Below are 21,017 nucleotides of genomic sequence, written 5' to 3'. Positions count from 1 at the left end.
AGCCATTGTCAAGCGTCTGATACCGAATAATTAAACGTCCACGTTCCAGATAAGCAAATATTAATTACAACCAATCACTATCATACATATGATTAATAATTAATATTTTATTTTATTTTATTTATTTATTTTATAAGTTCTATCTCTTACCAATTTATGAGGTATGAATCTCTCAATTGCTGTTGCTACTATATCTTTGAAATTGAGCCACATCTCGTCTACATTTGCATTTGCATAGTCAGTACCATCAATTAAAAAGGTCCAAAGACTTTTGGTACCCCACACACCACACCAGACCATCACTTCTTGTGAGTCGACCGTTTTGGAAGCATCAGTCCAGTGCGAATTCGTGCCGGACCATTATCTGTGGTTCTGCTTGTTCACTTCACCGTTGATAAAGAAATTGGCTTCATCACTGAACAGCACCTCATAGGGGAAACGTGGGTTTATCTGCAGCCGCTGTGTCACCAATTCTGCAAACTGTAGCCGAGGGTCTGGGTTCATCCTCGTTCAGGTGTTGGAGCAGCTGGATTCTGTATGGGTGCCATTTGTGCTGCGACAAAATTCGCAGTATGGAGGTACGGCTGACCCCACAGTCTTGTGACAGGCGACGAGTACTCCATTGCGGACTCTTGCTGAATGATGCCGACACGCCCACTGTTGTTGCTTCATCGGTGGCGGATTTTGGTCTTCCAGCCTTAGGTTTGTCTGCGACAGATCCTGTTGCTCGGAATTTTGGCCAAAAGCTTCGCAACTGCACTGTGAGTGATGGGCTGTCTGGTTGGGTGACGACTGTTGAAATCCTCAGCAATGACCCGTGTGCTTCTTTCTCCTGATATCAAGATGATTTCAATGCATTCTCCATGTGTTAAGGACGTTTTGTAACCTATAAATAAGGAAACAACGATTAAAACGTTAGCATTAGTAACTGATACCTAACAGTTAAACACATGTAACATATCAGGCATGGGATAGTCACTTTGCACCCTTTCAGACTCCATTTTATGACTTCTCAGTACGTAATACTCACGCTGCCGAGCGTCCCACTGCTGCCGCAAGTAATTGGATATAACCCGAGAATGAATAACGCTGCGTTTAAAATAACAACGGCGTTGTTTCTCTGGTGAAATTCTCTACCTGTCTGATATGTCACATGACCACATTCCCATATGAAATTTTGGAGTTGAATCCAAGATGGTGGCTTTCAAGATGGCCGCCATGTTGGTGGCATAGCCTGTAAAGTTTCCCCCTTCCCGTTCCTCGTGTATAGGGATTCAGTTTCCTTGTTTGCTTCTCCATACGGATTTTATCAGGGCATTATTCAACATGGTGGCGTTTCTGTCTGGGTTCCTGCGAGCCATAATCCGTCGGTAGCGGTCACCCACTGCAGTAGTAGTCCTTGAGCGACCAGAGCGAGACATGTGATTGACAGCTTCTGTCTCTCTGTATCTCTTCCACGTCCGAACAACATCGCTTTGGTTGAGTCCGAGACGCCTGGACACATACCTTGTTGAGAGCCCTTCCTGGCACAAAGTAACAATGCGGACGCGATCGAAACGCGGTATTGACCGTCCAGGCACGGTTGAACTACAGACAACACGAGCCGTGTACCTCCTTCCTGGTGGAACGACCGGAACTGATCGGCTGTCGGACACCCTCCGTCTAATAGGCGCTGCTCGTGCGTGGTTGTTTAGATATCTGGGCGGTTTAGTGACAACTCTGAACAGTCAAAGGGACTGTGTCTGTGATACAATATCTACAGTCAACGTCTGTCTTCGGGAGTTCTCGAAACCGGGGTGCTGCAAAACTTTTTTTGATGTGTGCATGTACGAGTGACTGAAGACTTTTGCAATGGAATGACGCAGTTTTTTAAGTCATCGGTAGCTGGTGCAGTGAGAATTAGTCCGCCTCTGGTACAAGGTAAGTGACGAAATTACATGTTTACTTTTATTCCGAGAACGTGCTTTTTCATAAGCTTGTGAACCGACTTGTCGTCAGTTCCTCGTTTAATAAACGACTGTTTCATGAGTCTGCCGCATTTGCAACTTCGTTAGGATGTTAACGAGGTGACAGTGTGTAAAATCCGCATTGTTCTGACGAAAGAAGCAAATTTTAACATGGCAACTAGAGAAATGTATGTGACACTTGAAATTCGCCACTGATCAATGTGTGGTTTCCAGCTCCAGCAAGTTTCATTTGCTGTAAGTATAGTAAAGGGGATGGACCAATGACCAGATCGTAAAACTTATACAACTGTACCGTGAAATACCTCTTTTTGTGAAAATTGACAGATCAACATTACACAAACAATAACGTACAAAAATGGCTTACAATGATCAACACCTTTTGCAACGAACTCGTAATTTTTTTCTGTCTTTCCCTCAGTTGCTCAAAATTCGTGGAGGTGTGTACTGTCTATGTAACTAAATGAAGGCAGTTTGCTTATTGTCATACGCGTTTCGCTGCTTTTATTTGGGAAGCATCATCAGTGGCCTGAAATACATGTTCCTTTTATACATAGAATAAACGTGTTATGTGGTAGATATAATATGCTTCTATATTACAGTTTGTCGTGTTTCTCTCTTGTTTTTTAGGTTAGAAGCAACTTTTGTAGCACAAGTTCCGTACTGTGAATCTATCGTTCGGTATTTGTTACGATTTCTAGAGCTGGTAACTAATGTGTGTGGTTCTGGAGATGTATTTGTTAGTTTTCAGACTCCGGCTGGACCACCCTGTACTTTAACCACGCGGCAGGTAAACAGTTTACAAACTTAGTCGTTTCAGAAATGCATCTACCCTTGGCCTGTAAACCAATGATCGCGTCTGTTGTTACTGACAATTTGAAATTTTTTGCAACACAAGATTTATTTACGTGAGTCCACATGGAAATGACTGAATAACGACGAAAAGTCGCAGTCACAAAGCCAGTAAGAATTTATGACTAGAGGCAACAAAAGATAACTTCTAAGGTTCCCATAAGAGTCCGTTGTAACACACATACACTTAATTCCAAGTCCTATTCCGATGGCGAAGACGTAGTCTTCCACAGAGACGTCCGTGAGGTCGGTATTCAGCGTCAACTGACGTCCGGTGCTGGTTCTAGCCTTTAAATAATATTGGTCAGCCAATCAGGTGTTGGTGTAGTAATACTTCCTGCAGGCCATCTCGAACTCCCTCTGAAGGAAGTAGTACGTGGAATGTCTGTTACCAAAACAGCCAATGTTTACCATTGCTTACGCCTTTGGGTATAGGCAACCTCGGTCCTGTGTCGTGTTAGATGTGTTGCCGGCCCGCAGGGGCTACCCTGGCGATGGCGTAACAGTGCCCTTCTGGACCCCAGATACACTACGTAATCAAAGGCATCCGGACACCCCCAAAAATATACGTTTTTCATATCAGGTGCATTGTGCTGCCACCTACTGCCAGGTACTCCATATCAGCGACCTCAGTAGTCATTAGACACGAGAGAGAGCACAATGGGGCGCTCTGTGGAACTCACGGACTTTGAATGTGATCAGGTATTTGGGTGTCACTTGTGTTATACGTCTGTACGCGAGATTTCCACTCTCCTAAACATCCACTGTTTCCGATGTGACAGTGGATAGTGAAGTGGAAACGTGAAGGGACACGTACAGCACAAAAGCGTACAGGCCGACCTCGTCTGTTGACTGACAGAGACTGTGACATATCAAGACGGCTGTAATAGGCAGGCATCTATCCAGGCTGTCACACAGGAATTCCAAACTGCATCAGGATACACTGCAAGTACTATGACAGTTAGGCGCGAGGTGAGGAATGATCGATTTCACGGTGGAGTGGCTGCTCATAAGCCATAGATCACGTCGGTAAATGCCAAACGACGCCTGGCTTGGTGTAAGGAGCGTAAACATTGGATGATTCAACAGTCTCAAAACGTCGTGTGGAGTGACGAATCATGGTGCACAACGTGGCGATGCGATGGCAGGGTGTGGGTATGGCGAGTGCCCGGTGAACGTCATCTGCCAGCGTGTGTAGTGCCAACAGTAAAATTCGGAGGCGGTGGTGTTATGGTGTGGTCGTGTTTTTGATGGAGGGGGCTATCACAGCATAGGCGAACATTTATGTTCCAAGCACCTTCTTGGTTCCCACTGTTGAAGAGCAATTCCGGAATGGCGACTGGATCTTTCAACACTATCGAGCACCTGTTCATCATGCGCAGCCTGTGGCGCAGTGGTTACACGACAATAACATCCCTGTAATGGAGTGGCCTGCACAGAGTCCTGACCTGAATCCTACAGAACACTTTTGGGATGTTTTGGAACGCCGACTTCGTGCCAGGCCTCACCGACCGACATCGATACCTCTCCTCAGTGCAGCACTCCGTGAAGAATGGGCTGCCATTCCCCAAGAAACCTTCCAGCACCTGATTGAACGTATCCCTGCGAGAGTGGAAGCTCTCATCAAGGCTGAGGGTGGGCCAACACCATACTGAATTCCAGCATTACCGGTGGAGGGCGCCATAAACTTGTAAGTCATTTTCAGCCAGGTGTCCGGATACTTTTGATCACTTAGTCTAAATCACTCTGTTTCCACATTACGACACCGCTACCGATGCCACCTGCCGCCTGTTAGTGGTTACTGCACGTAGACGTCGAACATAGCTGGTGGTCCCACAAATGTGCCTGGACCATATTACAGGATCTTGCTTAATGCTTCCTCGCTAAAACCAAAGTCCCGTGTTCCACTTGCGTTTCTGAACCGTGATTTGTTTTCAAAGAATATACACTGCTGGCCACCGTAAATGCGACACCAAGAAAGACAAGAGGTAGCACAACACAATTTCTTGTGTAGATAACATGTTGACCAAGTATCAAATGATTACGCTTACAGACGTCTGTGACATGTGGTTCCTGCCAGAATCAGTAGCCAGAGTAGCCGCCATTGTTGGAGATCACCGCTGCCACACGTCTCGGCATTGAGTCAAAGAGACGTTGGATGTTTTCCTGGGGTACAACTGCCCAAGCAGCTTCCACACGTTGCCAAAGATCATCTGGTGTGGCAGCTGGGGATGTAATCTGGGTCACTCGTTGAGCAACCATGGACCACATGTTTTCTGTCGGCGAAAGATCCGGAGAACGAGCCGGCCAGGGAAGCAATTCAATCTGGTTATTGACGAAGAACCTTTGGACAATGCGTGCCACGTATGGTCGCGCATTATCCTGTTGAAATATGGCTGTGGCCGAGCCCTGAAGGTAAGGAAGGACAACTGGCTCCGGCACCTCGGATATGTAGCGCCGGCTATTTAAAGTACCGGCAATGCGTACTAGAGGCGTGCGAGAGTAATATCCAATACCGCCCCATACCATAATACCCGGTGCAAGACCAGTCTGGCGGTGCATAATGCAGCTGTCCAGCATCCTCTCTCCACGGCGTCTCCACACTCGAATCCGACCATCGTGGTGCTGCAGACAGAAGCGTGCCTCGTCAGTAAAGACAACGTCATTCCATTCTGCCGTCCACATTCGTCTGTCATCACACCATTGGCGACGGAGACGTCTGTGATTCTGCGTCAATGGTAGACGAAGCAATGGACGTCTTGCGGACAGACCACTCTGCTGTAAACGGCGTCGAATGGTACGCGCAGACACTGGATGATGCGTTACAGACGCAATGTGCTGTGCTACGGTTCGGGATGTCACTGAGCGATCCGTCACTGCCATGCGCACAATTTGCGTATCAGCACGTGCAGTGGTGCACCGAGGTGAATGCGATCGACCACGTCGGTCCGTCGTACCCTCCTGCATCCAACGGTCACATATCCGCATTATAGTTGTTTGGTTTCGTCCAACACGACTAGCGATTGCTCTGTATGATAATCCACAATCTCGGTAAGCCACTATCCTTCCTCTGTCGAACTCGGATACTTGATCAAAAGATGTTCGCTGTTGTCTACGAGGCATAACTGATCGTCTTGTGAAACAACCACAAGGTAAACACACGTGCCGAACGTACACTCGTCGAAATCCCCAAGCCTTAAATGGCGCTATGAGGTGGCGCCACAGGCGCGCGTGATGTGCGTCTGCGCTGAAATTCTAATCAGTTGCATATCTCATCGCTGCAAACTTATGGTGTAAATTTCACTTGATTCGGATGCTTCCTTCGGGGTGTTGCATTTACGGTGGCCAGCAGTGTACTTAAGAATTTATTTTATTTACTAGCGATTCATCACGAACATCAACACATTTAATCACACTATGTAAGCGTGGAAGTTGCCAGGGAGTAACTGATGAAATCATAAGCAAATTCCTTTTAACAAATGGGAATTTTATTCACTTTAATAGTGCCTAAAGCATTTTTAAAAGAAACAGATTTGAAATTATAATCAGAGAGAACCCTCTAAATATCAAGTTACCATATATTCAGAGGCAGAAAGAAACAAGGTTTGACTGTATGAGCTTTCGGGCAGAGAACCTTGCCGCTCCCTTTTCACACGGCCGTAGTCACGACCGCTCACAACAACCTCTGAAAGACTACACTGGTGCAAATCTGCAACACACCAGATTACTTTAAACTAAAAATTTTAACAACTCACACAAGCACATAAACTATACACCCCGTAGGACGGGTAGAAATGGTACAAAACAATAACATTAAAAGATTAACTTGCCACCGAAGGTGCAACTTGGTTTAAAAAAAAAACACCTCTGGCGGTGGAAGGGTGGCAACCTTATATACTAAAATGACAATTTAAATAAAAAAACCATGAAATACAGTCTTACATAAAATATACAAGGTTGGCCAAACATGCTCTACGGTACACACATACGGCCTCTCAAGATGAAAGGCAAGATAAAAACATATTTCAGGAATTCGGCCGTTACACTTCAAGCAATAAATTCGTTAACACCGAATTCGACAAACATGACAGAGGCAGCTATTAACGTACGGCAGACCGACAGACAGACAGACACTAACTGCCTAACAAATGCGGACGAGAGACAGACGAGCAAGCTGGGGACGAGAGACTGACCCAGACTGACCGACTTGCGAGCTCATAGCGCCCCTTAAATGCACGTGAACAGGCAACCTTTCCCCTTTCACACCAGAGGGAGACACCGAAGCTACGACTGCCACAGCGGCGCCACCGCCAGAAACGGAGGGCGACTGCTTAACACTACGCGCTGCGGCGCGCTCTTCAAAACAGCAACTTTTACCACGGCTGCTCAGTTTCCACCGCACACAGTTTCAGTTCCTCAATAAGTAACACCCTGTACTGCTTTTGTTTCCTCAGGAACTCCCTGAAGGGCGCAGGAAGGCATCGAGATGCCCGTGGCCAAGTTCAGCACGCTGGAGTCTTCTGAAGACGACGAGGAGCTGCTGGTCGATACTGTGGGTGGGTAAGTAGCCCAGCAAAACTACTGAAGATTCTCGTTCATCTGTATTTGTCAGGCAGCGTATGTAAACTGAAATCACTACAGCCGAGAGAGACTTCGAGGAGCATCCATTATCACCTCAGATTGCAGAGGAAACTAGTGAAAAATAGAATGAGAACTTTGAGTCATACCAAGACTGGGTGCAATGATGAGGAAAGATTTGCGGAAGTCTCCAGATAATGATCCCAATTGCATTTCGTCCCGACGCGCCATTGGCGCGTTATTACGAATGTTTCGGAATATTTTTGAACAAACCTCGCATTGTGGCATTTGACAGGCATCACAGATGAGGTAAAATAATTAATTTGAACCTTACAACGTTTTGTACTTAACCTCAAAATTGTAACAATCATTTGCAGTAATACACTACTGGGTATAAAAATTGCTACACCACGAAGATGACGTGCTACAGACGCGAAATTTAACCGACAGTAAGAAGATGCTGTGATATGCAAATGATTAGCTTTTCAGAGCACTCACACAAGGTTGGCGCCGGTGGCGACACCTACAATGTGCTGACATGAGGAAAGTTTCCAACCGATTTCTCATACACAAACACCAGTTGACCGGCGTTGCCTGGTGAAACGTTATTGTGATGCCTCGTGTAAGGAGGAGAAATGCGTACCATCACGTTTCCGACTTTGATAAAGGTCGGATTGTAGCCTATCGTGATTGCTGTTTATAGTATCGCGACATTGCTTCTCGGGCCGGTTATGATCCAATGACTGTTAGCAGAATATGGAGTCGGTGGGTTCAGAAGAGTGATACGGAACGCCGTGCTGGATCCCAACGGCCTCGTATCACTAGCAGTCGAGATGACAGGCATCTTAACCGCACGGCTGTAACGGATCGTGCAGCCACGTCTCGATCCCTGGGCCAACATATGGGGACGTTTGCAAGACAACAACCATCTGCACGAACAGTTCAACGACGTTTGGGGCAGCACGGACTATCAGCTCGGAGACCGTGGCTGCGGTTACCCTTGACGCTGCATCACAGACAGGAGCGCCTGCGATGGTGTACTCGACGACGAATCTGGGTGCACGAACGGCAAAACGTCATTTTTTCGGATGAATCCAGGTTCTGTTTACATCATCACGATTGTCTCATCCGTGTTTGCGAACATCGCGGTGAACGCACATTGGCAGCGTGTATTCGTCATCGCCATACTGGCGTATCACCCAGCGTGATGGTATGGGGTGCCATTGGTTACACATCTCGGTCACCTCTCGTTCGCATTGATAGCACTTTGAACAGTGGACGTTACATTTCAGATGTGTTACGACCCGTGGCTCTACCCTTCATTCGATCCCTGTGAAACCCTACATTTCAGCAGGATAATGCACGACCGCACGTTGCAGGTCCTGTACGGGCCTTTCTGGATACAGAAAATGTTCCACTGTTGCCCTGACCAGCATATTCTACAGATCTCTCACCAACTGAAAACGTCTGGTCAATGGTGGCCGAGCAACTGGCTCGTCACAATACGCCAGTCACTACTCTCGATGAACTGTGGTATCGTGTTGAAGCTGCACGGGCAGCTGTACCTGTACACGCCATCCGACCTCTGTTTGACTCAATACCCAGGCGTATCGATGCCGTTATTGCGGCCAGATGTGGTTGTTCTGGGTACTGATTTCTCAGGATCTATGCACCCAAATTGCGTGGAAATGTAATGACATGTCAGTTCTAGTTTAATATATTTGTCCAATTAATACCCGTTTATCATCTCCATTTCTTTTTGGTTTAGCAATTTTAATGGTCAGTAGTGTAATTAATTTCAACCTTACAGCGTTTTGTACTTAACGTCAACATTGTAACAATCGTTTGCAGTAATAGCTATCATTTGCAATAACAGTTTTATATTGATACATTATCTTCACTTTGCTCTCCCTGATTGGTACTTTACACGAGAATCATGTGTTACAGACGAACATGTGTGGGTGCAGGTTTAAATTCTTTGGCTAGTAGTTAAAATGTACTCGATCACGGATCTGATCTTCACCACTGCTTAAATTCTGAATATAAGATCAGCGAAGGCGGCCGACGACTTCCGGCATAAGAAGTCACCTTCACTCTGCCAGCGGCCGTGTCAAGAAAGGGCGGAGAAACGAACTGAGGTTCAGGGCACTCATCTTTTGCCCTTGGGATGGGAAACTGCCACTAAATCCGGAAAAATCAGGAATGATGAACGTCACGAGGATGCAGAAGGCAATGGGAACAACTGCATCAAAGGCACACAATGTGCATCCACAGGACATGTGGCCTGTAACCGAGAAAGTTTCATGTTGATCTCTCCATTGGCAAAAGATTCCGGACTAGTCCCCGTTTCAGACCTGCGAGAGGGTACTGCCAAAGGGGAGGCTACCAAGAGAAAAACATTGAATGACCAACGAAAGGATAGAGTTCTACGAGTCGGGGAGTGGAATGTCGGAGGTGTGAATGTGGTAGGGAAGATGCAAAATCTAAAAAAGGAAATGCAAGAGCTCGATCTGGATACAGCAGGGGTGAGTGGTTCAAATGGCTCTGAGCACTATGGGACTCAACTGCTGAGGTCATCAGTCCCCTAGAACTTAGAACTAGCTAAATCTATCTAACCTAAGGACATCACAAACATCCATGCCCGAGGCAGGATTCGAACCTGCGACCGTAGCGGTCTCGCGGTTTCAGACTGCAGCGCCTTTAACCGCACGGCCACTTCGGCCGGCAGGGGTGAGTGAAGTGAAGTGAAAAGAAGACAAGAATTTCCGGCCAGTCGGGTGTAGGATATTGAATTTTCTGATTTTGGGAGTACTGAAGGACGATCTCTTCTAATTGTTAAAAACCATTCATCAGCCGAGATCGGATGAAATATTTCTTTATTTGAGCCAGCCGGGTTCAACAGGCTGGGCTGTCATCTTCAGGTTAAAAAGCTCTTTGTTGTAAGACGTGTTCACCTTACGCTGAACCTCGCGCACAAGATGTCAGGTGGATAAAATAAGCGCGTTATAAAAGGTTAGTTATTGTTAAAATATTTAAAAACATATAGCACCTTGTGAAAATGGCCACGTCCACATAGATAATACTCACAGGCGCTTTTTACATCATACGAAGACGGTACACAATAGCACATCTTGAAACGTCCCCTTTGGAAAATTAATAAATTACTGTGCCGATAAACCTCTTACGTTATTTGATTTTCAAACAGCTGAGCAGAACTGAACGTACTCAGACATTTCTCTATTTACTTATTATGATCATCACTAAACTGACACACAATATTTTTTTAGCGCAACGCAATCTGGCTTTCAATAATCCCTACAAAAGAATGGCCCTGACTAACAATAACCTGTATCTTTCATGAATCACTTACCTCACAAAACCTTCGTTACTCAAACTACTGCAATACAGCGAGCGCCAATACTGCGAGCTAAATAAAAGATTCAAACTACTGAAGGCACTAACTACTGATAGCCATAGCAAATGAAAGGTTTTGTTGGAGAACAAGCAATGTATTTACCTTAATAGTGTTCAAAAGTCATTATATATATATATATATATATATATATATATATATATATATATCAGTTCATGACATCCAGTCTTGCAAATTCCTCTTTCTGATGGACACACGTCCAGACCATCCGCTCTCAAAACTCCGCCGTCTCTCTTCCCACATCCACCACTGCTGGCGGTTCACCTCCAACTGCGCAACGCTACGCGCTGTTAACATCCAGCTGGCCAAGCGAATATCCCAACAATGCCAACCAGCCACAGTCTGCACACAGCACAGCCAGTGGTTTTCATACAGAGCGCTACGTGGCGTTACCAACATAAAAACCTAAACAGCCTACTTACGATCTCTTTACATATGTTGGACGTATTCTAAACTGTTCAGATCGCCATCTGTCCTACTTTACAGAGCAGACAAGCTTCAGAACCCGACGTTCTGCGAAGAGTCATGGACGTCCAACCATTTAGCGCCTAGCGGCAGTTTCACTGCCCTCCTACCTCTCTCCGTATATGATGACGACAGTCGACAGAGGTTAGGGGAACGATGCGATAAACCCGCACTGCCGCACTAGACAAGGTCCTAATGGAGGTGGTTTGCCGATGCCTTCCTCCGACCGTATAATGGGGATGAATGATTATGATGAAGACGAGACAACAACAACCAGTCATCTCGGGGCAGGTGAAAATCCCTGACCCCCTCCTGCCCCCCGGGAATCGAACCCGGGACCCCGTGTTCAGGACGCGAGAACGCTACCGCGAGACCACGATATGCAGACTCACGACAGTAGCACGTGAACATTCTCCCCGCCGTTTTCGAGATACTCGTTCACAGGCTCTGCGTAATAATAATCTGCACTTTCATAAAGTCGCTTGTCTCGGTGTATATCTCAGCTTGCAGCCAATATCTTCTCTAGTGTGATCCCCCCGTCCGCGTCTGCCACGCTTATATTACACTGCTGTCCAAAATTAAAGCAGCAAATGGAAATTTTGCAAGGTTGTGTTTATTTTGCCACAAAACAGTATAAACAGGCGATAGTAAACTAGATACGATGTGAAGAATACAGGAGGCAATCAACTGCAACATGCATAATGGTAGACGAACATGTCCTTGATTTTTTTTTCCAACTTTACGGATTTGCACACACATTCCGACAACTGTACAATACGCTCAGTATGGGGTGTGACCACCTCGCAGCAATACAGGCCTGACAACATCTACATCTACATCTACGTGATTACTCTGCTATTCACAATAAAGTGCCTGGCAGAGACTTCAATGAACCACCTTCAAGCTGTCTCTCTACCGTTCCACTCTCGAAAGGCGCGCGGGAAAAAAACGAGCACTTACATTTTTCATGTGCGGGCCCTGATTTCTCTCATTTTATCGTGATGATCTATCTATGCAGGTGGGTGCCAACAGAATTTTTTCGCAATCGGAGGAGAAAACTGGTGATTGAAATTTCATGAGAAGACCCCGTCTTTTGTTTTAATGATTGCCACTCCAATTGACGTATCATGTCTGTGACACTGTCTCCACTATTTCGCGATAATACAAAACGAGCTGCCCTTCTTTGTACTTTTTCGATGTCATCCGTCAGTCCCACCTGATGCGGATCCCACACCGCACAGCAATCTTCCAGAATATGGCGAACAAGCGTGGTGAAACCAGTCTCTTTGGTAGAGCTGTTGCACCTTCTAAGTGTTCTGCCAATGAATCGCAGTCTTTGGTTTGCTCTACCCACAATATTATCTGTGTCATCGTTCCAGTTTAGGTTATTTGTGATTGTAATCCCTATGTATTTAGTTGAATTTACAGCCTTCAGATTTGTGTGACCTATCGCGTAATCCAAATTTAGCTGATTTCTTTTAGTACTCGTGTGAATAACTTCACACTTTTCCTCACTCAAGATGAATTGGCACTTTTCGCTCCATACAGATACCTTATGTAAATCATTTTGCAAGTCGTTTTGATCATCTGATGACATTGCAAGACGGTAAATGACAGCATCATCTGTAAACAATCTAAGACTCCTGCTGAGATTGTCTCCTATGTCGTTAGTGTAGATCAGGAACAATAGAATGCCGGACATTATTTCCGTTTTACTCGATGACTTTAGGTCTATTACTACGATCTGTGACCTTCCTGACAGGAAATGACGATTCCAGTTGCACAACTGAGGCGATAATCGTTTTCTTCGAAGTACTTCATAATGTTCGAATACAGTATATGTTCCAAGACCCCAAAGAAAATCGATGTTAGTGATGTAGGCCAGTAATTCAGCGGACATGCAGTGAATGATGTCGTCAATCGGGTGTTTAGGCAATAACATCCAACCCTCCTGTAACGACGCTCACAAGTCTTGGGGATTGGTTGGTGGATGCTCACATGATGCAACCCATCTCCCTAGCGCATGCTAGATGTGCTCTTTTTTTTTTTTCTTTGCCATCAGTCTACTGACTGGTTTGATGCGGCCCGCCACGAATTCCTTTCCTGTGCTAACCTCTTCATCTCAGAGTAGCACTTGCAACCTACGTCCTCAATTATTTGCTTGACGTATTCCAATCTCTGCCTTCTTCTACAGTTTTTGTCCTCTACAGCTCCCTCTAGTACCATGGAAGTCATTCCCTCATGTCTTAGCAGATGTCCTATCATCCTGTCCCTTCTCCTTATCAGTGTTTTCCACATATTCCTTTCCTCTCAGATTCTGCGTACAACCTCCTCATTCCTTACCTTATCAGTCCACCTAATTTTCAACATTCGTCTATAGCACCACATCTCAAATGCTTCGATTCTCTTCTGTTCCGGTTTTCCCACAGTCCACGTTTCACTACCATACAATGCTGTGCTCCAGACGTACATCCTCAGAAATTTCTTCCTCAAATTAAGGCCGGTATTTGATATTAGTAGACTTCTCTTGGCCAGAAATGCCTTTTTTGCCATAGCGAGTCTGCTTTTGATGTCCTCCTTGCTCCGTCCGTCATTGGTTATTTTACTGCCGAGGTAGCAGAATTCCTTAACTTCATTGACTTCGTGACCATCAATCCTGATGTTAAGTTTCTCGCTGTTCTCATTTCTACTACTTCTCATTACCTTCGTCTTTCTCCGATTTACTCTCAAACCATACTGTGTACTCATTAGATTGTTCATTCCGTTCAGCAGATCATTTAATTCTTCTTCACTTTTACTCAGGATAGCAATGTCATCAGCGAATCGTATCATTGATATCCTTTCACCTTGTATTTTAATTCCACTCCTGAACCTTTCTTTTATTTCCATCATTGCTTCCTCGATGTACAGATTGAAGAGTAGGGGCGAAAGGCTACAGCCTTTAATCATAGAACCGGGAAATAACGGTTTGATGCCTTCATTTTTGACACCAGACCACTTTTGCTGCCGCGTCACGTGCCCGCAAGCCACCAGACCGCATGCTACGTCACGGGTGGACAGCGGGCATAATGCTTTGGCGGATCAGTGTATATTTTGAACAGTAATGGTGGTGTAGCTCCCCCTTGTACCACACCCAAAATAGTTTTACACCTGAAGATTTCTAGGAATGACTCGATGTATTCGGTTTACTACACTACTGGCCATTAAAATTGCTACACCAAGAAGGAATGCAGGTGATAAAAGGGTATTCATTGGACAAATATATTATACTAGAACTGACATGTGATTACATTTTCACGCAATTTGGGTGCATAGATCCTGAGGAATCAGTACACAGAACAACCACCTCTGGCCGTAATAACGGCCTCGATAAACCTGGGCAGAGCTCGGATGGTGTGTACAGGTACAGCTGCCCATGCAGCTTCAACACGAAACCACAGTTCATCAACAGTAGTGATAGGCGTATTGTGACGAGACAGTTGCTCGTCCACCATTGACCAGACGTTTTCAATTGGTGAGAGATCTGGAGAATGTGCTGACCAGTGGAGCAGTCTAACATTTTCTGTATCCAGAAGGGCCCGTACAGGACCTGCAACATGCGGTCGTGCATTATCCTGCTGAAATGTAGGGTTTCGCAGGGATCGAATGAAGGGTAGACCCACGGGTCGTAACACATCTGAAATGTAACGTCCACTGTTCATAGTGCCGTCAATGCGAACAAGAGGTGACCGATACGTGTAACCAATGGAACCCCATAGCATCACGCCGGATGATACGCCAGTATGGCGATGACGAATACACGCTTCCAATGTGCGTTCACCGCGATGTCGCCAAACACGGATGCGACCATCGTGATGCTGTAAACAGAACCTGAATTCATCCGAAAAAATGACGTTTTGCCATTCGTGCACTCCAGGTTCGTCGTCGAGTACACCATCGCAGGCGCTCCTGTCTGTGATGCAGCGTCAAGGGTAACCGCAGCCACGGTCTCCGAGCTGATAGTCCGTGCTGCTGCAAACGTCGTCGAACTGTTCGTGCAGATGTTTGTTGCCTTGCAAACGTCCCCATCTGTTGACTCAGGGATCGAGACGTGGCTGCACGATCCGTTACAGCCGTGCGGATAAGATGCCTGTCATCTCGACTGCTAGTGATACGAGGCCGTTGGGATCCAGCACGGCGTTCCGTATTACCCTCCTGAACCCACCGATTCCATATTCTGCTGACAGTCATTGGATCTCAACCAATGTGAGAAGCAATGTCGCGATACGATAAACCGCAATCGCGATAGGCTACAATCCGACCTTTATCAAAGTCGGAAACGTGATGGTAGGCATTTCTCCTCCTCACACGAGGCATCACAACAACGTTTCACCAGGCAACGCCGGTCAGCTGCTGTTTGTGTATGAGAAATCGGTTGGAAACTTCCCTCGTGTCAGCACGTAGTAGGTGTCGCCACCGGCGCCAACCTTCTGTGAATGCTCTGAAAAGCTGATCATTTCCGTATCACAGCATCTCCTTCCTGTCGGCTAAATTTGGCGACTGTAGCAGGTTATGGCACCGAAACAGAGGACGACCGAAGAAAGGCAGAAATACTGAATTCAGTGTTCCGAAACTGTTTCACTGCGGAAAATCGTAACACGGTCCCTGACTTCAGCCGTCGCACGGACGCCAAAATGGAAAATATTGAAATAAACGATATCGGAATTGAAAAACAACTGCTATCACTTAGTAGCGGAAAAGCATCCGGACCAGACGAGATACCCGTAAGATTCTACAGTGATTATGCTAAAGAACTTGCCCCCTTTCTATCAGCAATTTATCGTAGATCTCTGGAAGAACGTAAAGTACCTAGCGACTGGAAGAAAGCGCAGGTCGTTCCCATTTTCAAGAAGGGTCATAAATCAGATGCGAATAATTATAGGCCTATTTCGCTTACGTCAATCTGTTGTAGAATAATGGAACATGTTTTATGTTCTCGTATTATGACGTTCTTAGATAATACAAATCTCCTTCATCATAACCAACATGGATTCCGCAAACAGAGATCATGTGAAACTCAGCTCGCCCTATTTGTCCAAGAAATTCACAGTGCCGTAGACACTGGCGAGCAGATTGATGCCGTATTCCTGGACTTCAGGAAGGCATTTGATACGGTTCCGCACTTACGTTTAGTGAAAAAAATACGAGCTTACGGAATATCGGACCAGGTTTGTGATTGGATTCAGGATTTCCTAGAAGAAAGAACACAACATGTCATTCTTAACGGTTCAAAATCTGCAGATGTAGAGGTAATTTCGGGAGTACCGCAAGGAAGCGTGGTAGGACCCTTATTGTTTACAATATACATAAATGACTTAGTTGACAACATCGGTAGCTCCGTGAGGCTATTTGCAGATGACACGGTTGTCTACAAGAAAGTAGCAACATCAGAAGACTCGTACGTACTCCAGGAAGACCTGCAGAGAATTAATGAATGGTGCGACAGCTGGCAGCTTTCCCTAAACGTAGATAAATGTAATATAATGCGCATACATAGGGGCAGAAATCCATTCCAGTACGATTATGCCATAGGTGGTAAATCATTGGAAGCGGTAACGACCGTAAAATACTTAGGAGTTACTATCCGGAGCGATCTGAAGTGGAATGATCACATAAAACAAATAGTGGGAAAAGCAGGCGCCAGGTTGAGATTCATAGGAAGAATTCTAAGAAAATGTGACTCATCGACGAAAGAAGTAGCTTACAAAACGCTTGTTCGTCCGATTCTTGAGTATTGCTCATCAGTATGGGACCCTTACCAGGTTGGATTAATAGAAGAGATAGACATGATCCAGCGAAAAGCAGCGCGATTCGTCATGGGGACATTTAGTCAGCGCGAGAGCGTTACGGAGATGCTGAACAAGCTCCAGTGGCGGACACTTCAAGAAAGGCGTTACGCAATACGGAGAGGTTTATTATCGAAATTACGAGAGAGCACATTCCGGGAAGAGATGGGCAACATATTACTACCGCGCACATATATCTCGCGTAATGATCACAACGAAAAGATCCGAGAAATTAGAGCAAATACGGAGACTTACAAGCAGTCGTTCCTCCCCCGCACAATTCGTGAATGGAACAGGGAAGGGGGGATCAGATAGTGGTACAATAAGTACCCTCCGCCACACACCGTAAGGTGGCTCGCGGAGTATAGATGTAGATGTAGATGTAGAAAGTCATATTTCCCACCCTCTGTTCCACTCGTGGAGAGCGCGAGGGAAAAACGACTGTCTGAACGCCTCAGTACGAGCTCTAATTTCCCTTATCTATGAATTATGATCATTACGCGATTTGAAAGTTGGTGGTAATAATATATGCTCTACATCCTCGGCGAAGATTGAATTTCGGAATTTAGTGAGCAGCTCCTTCTGTTTACAATGGTTCAAATGGCTCTGAGCACAATCGGACTTAACTGCTGAGGTCATCAGTCCCCTAGAACTTAGAACTAATTAAACCTAACTAACCTAAGGACATCACACACATCCATGCCCGAGGCAGGATTCGAACCTGCGACCATAGCGGTCGCGCGGCTCAAGGCTGTATCGCTTAGAACCGCTCGGTCACCCCGGGCGGCCCTTGTGTTTAACGCGTCGTCCATCCGCTCGATACAATTTGAAACGCGACTCGTCCGACTAAGGAACATGTTTGCAGCCATCAACAGGGCAAGGGTGTTGACGGGACCAGGCGAGAAGTAAAGCTTTGTGTCGTGCAGTCATCGACGGTACACGAGTGGAACTTCGGCCCCGAAAGCCCATATCGATGATGTTTCGTTGATTGGTTCGCACACTAACGCTTGTTGGTGACCCAGCATTGAAATCTGCGGCGATTTTCGGAAGGGTCTCTCTTCTGCCACGTTGAACGATTCTCTTCAGTCCTCGTTGGTCGCATTCTTGCAGGATTTTTTTCCGGCCGCAGCGATGCCAGAGATTTTATGTTTTTAACCTGATTCCTGATATTCTCGGTACACTCGTGAAATGATCGTACGGGAAAATCTCCGCTTCATCACTACCTCGGAGATGCTGTGTTCGCCGGCCTGTGTGGCCGAGTGGTTCTAGGCGCTTCAGTCTGGAACCGTGCGACCGCTACGGTCGCAGGTTCGAATCCTGACTCGGGCATGGATGTGTGTGATGTCCTTAGGGTAGTTAGGTTTAAGTAGTTCTAAGTTCTAGGGGACTCATGACCTCAGAAGTTGAGTCCCATAGTGCTCAGAGCCATTTGATGCATTTTGAGATGCTGTGTCCCAACGCTCGTGCGCCGAGTATAATACCACGTTCAAACTCACTCAAATGTTGATAACCTGCCATTGTAGCAGCAGTAAACCATGTAACAACTGCGCCAGACCCTTGTTGTCTTGTATCTCTGTATTTGACTGCATATGCCTGTAACAGTATCTTTGGCGCTTCAGTGTACTCTATCAGACACCTTCTTGAGCCGCGCGGGATTAGCCGAGCGGTCTCAGGCGCTGCAGTCATGGACTGTGCGGCTGGTCCCGGCGGAGGTTCGAGTCCTCCCTCGGGCATGGGTGTGTGTGTGTTTGTCCTTAGGATAATTTAGGTTAAGTAGTGTGTAAGCTTAGGCACTGATGACCTTAGCAGTTAAGTCCCATAAGATTTCACACACATTTGAACATTTGAACCTTCTTGAGGTCAAGGAGCACTGCATCAGTAGCTAGTTTTTGATCGTCAAAATGGAAGAAATTCTGCAGCAGTGAAGTTCGAGTCCACAAGTTCTGCTCCAGCTATCTAAGTCGCAGAGAGGATAATCTTTTTTTTTTCTTTTTTTTTTAGATTGACCCTGAAATGTTGTCGGATTGACCGTCTCAGTATGACGCAATGTAGACCTGCAATTGCTAATAGAATCAAGATCAGCTCCTGAGCCCTCTTGACAACGACCACACCCCGGGCCTTCTGACGGAGATCGGTCGAAAAACAGGTTTCTGACGCAACAGCAGATGTCCGCGCATCACTGAAGATTGGTGTTGTTACGGGCGCCTCGTGTGTGTACCGGAGAACCGGCCAACTGACGCAAGCAGCGGTGAACGTTGCGTTGAGCAGAAAACGTGTGCCACACGTTAACTGGGTCTGAGGTAACGCGCAGGTAGGGAAGACGCGCGGTCCAGGGGTAGGGTCTTTCACAGGTAACATCCTCGGTCCCCGGTTCGAAACCAGGCACTGTGCGGATCTGGAATAAAAACCTTCAGCAACGGCGGCCGGCGACTTTCGTCACTTGGGGTCTACATCTACATCTACATCTACATGATTACTCTGCAATTCACATTTAAGTGCTTGGCAGACGGTTCATCGAACCACAATCATACTATCTCTCTACCATTCCACTCCCGAACACCGCGCGGGAAAAACGAACACCTAGACCTTTCTGTTCGAGCTCTGATTTCTCTTATTTTATTTTGATGATCATTGGGCTCAACAAGATATTTTCGCATTCGGAAGAGAAAGTTGGTGACTGAAATTTCGTAAATAGATCTCGCCGCGACGGAAAACGTCTTTGCTTTAATGACTTCCATCCCAACTCGCGTATCATATCTGCCACACTCTCTCCCCTATTACGTGATAATACAAAACGAGCTGCCCTTTTTTGCACCCTTTCGATGTCCTCCGTCAATCCCACCTGGTAAGGATCCCACACCGCGCAGCAATATTCTAACAGAGGACGAACGAGTGTAGTGTAAGCTGTATCTTTAGTGGACTTGTTGCATCTTCTAAGTGTCCTGCCAATGAAACGCAACCTTTGGCTCGCCTTCCCCACAATATTATCTATATTTCCAGCAGAAGTTGTTCGTAATTTTTACACCCAGGTACTTAGTTGAATTGACAACCTTGAGAATTATACTATTTATCGAGTAATCGAATTCCAACGGATTTCTTTTGGAACTCGTGTGGATCACCTCACACTTTTCGTTATTTAGCGTCAACTGCCACCTGCCACAACATACAGCAATCTTTTCTAAATCGGTTCGCAACTGATACTGGTCTTCGGATGACCTTAATAGACGGTAAATTACAGCATCAGGAACAGCAGAGGTCCCAGGACGCTTCCCCGGGGAACACCTGATATCACTCCCGTTTTGTCAAAGGCCTTTTCGAAGAGGAGCCGACATGCAGCGTGGCGCACGAAATGTGTTACCATTTTGTTTTTGAACATAAACTTTATTGTCAGTACAATTTGAAAGGAACATATACTACAGTTAAGAGCCATCCATGGATATTTGTTCTAACTCAGCACATGCTCAATATGTCCATCATTTCGTTTCCTAACTTCCTTCAAACGAACACTGAAGTTAATTACCCTACGGCACATGTCTTCCGTAATTTCACTGCAAGCTTGAAGAATAAGTCTTCTGATCTCCATTAAATCACGCGCACCTTTCGGGAAAAATTTTTCCTTTAGGTACCCCCAAAGAAAAAAGTCATATGGATTGAGGTCTGGACTATTGGGGGACCAATTTTGTCCGTCATTGAAGCGACCTGGAAACCTGAGTGAAATGATCCGCATGTCGAAATGCTCGTGTAAAAACACCAACACAGTGTTTGCAGCATGTGGCCTTGCTCCATCTTGTGTGTTGAAGGTGAAGGCAGTAGCAAGAATCTGTGGAATGAAGCTATTGCGAAGCGTGCCCAAATAACGCTCGCTGTTCACAGTTTCCTCAAAGAAAAAGGGTCCAATAA

General features: G+C 46.0%; 1 protein-coding gene across 3 annotated transcripts in view; it reads left to right on the top strand.

Annotated features, from left to right (window-relative positions):
- Window positions 1-21,017, top strand: part of LOC126213477 (neprilysin-2-like) — a 614,003-nt gene that overhangs the window by 56,127 nt on the left and 536,859 nt on the right. For all 3 annotated transcript variants that reach the window (XM_049941253.1, XM_049941250.1, XM_049941251.1), the window contains exon 2: window positions 7,271-7,376. In XM_049941253.1, coding sequence (XP_049797210.1) covers window positions 7,303-7,376 — 74 coding nt within the window. In that variant the 5' untranslated portion in view covers window positions 7,271-7,302. The remainder of the gene's footprint in view (window positions 1-7,270; window positions 7,377-21,017) is intronic.

The sequence above is a fragment of the Schistocerca nitens genome, chromosome 11 (assembly GCF_023898315.1).
Source record: "Schistocerca nitens isolate TAMUIC-IGC-003100 chromosome 11, iqSchNite1.1, whole genome shotgun sequence".
Classification (NCBI taxonomy): domain Eukaryota; kingdom Metazoa; phylum Arthropoda; class Insecta; order Orthoptera; family Acrididae; genus Schistocerca; species Schistocerca nitens.
This window is presented reverse-complemented; position numbering and strand designations above follow the sequence as displayed.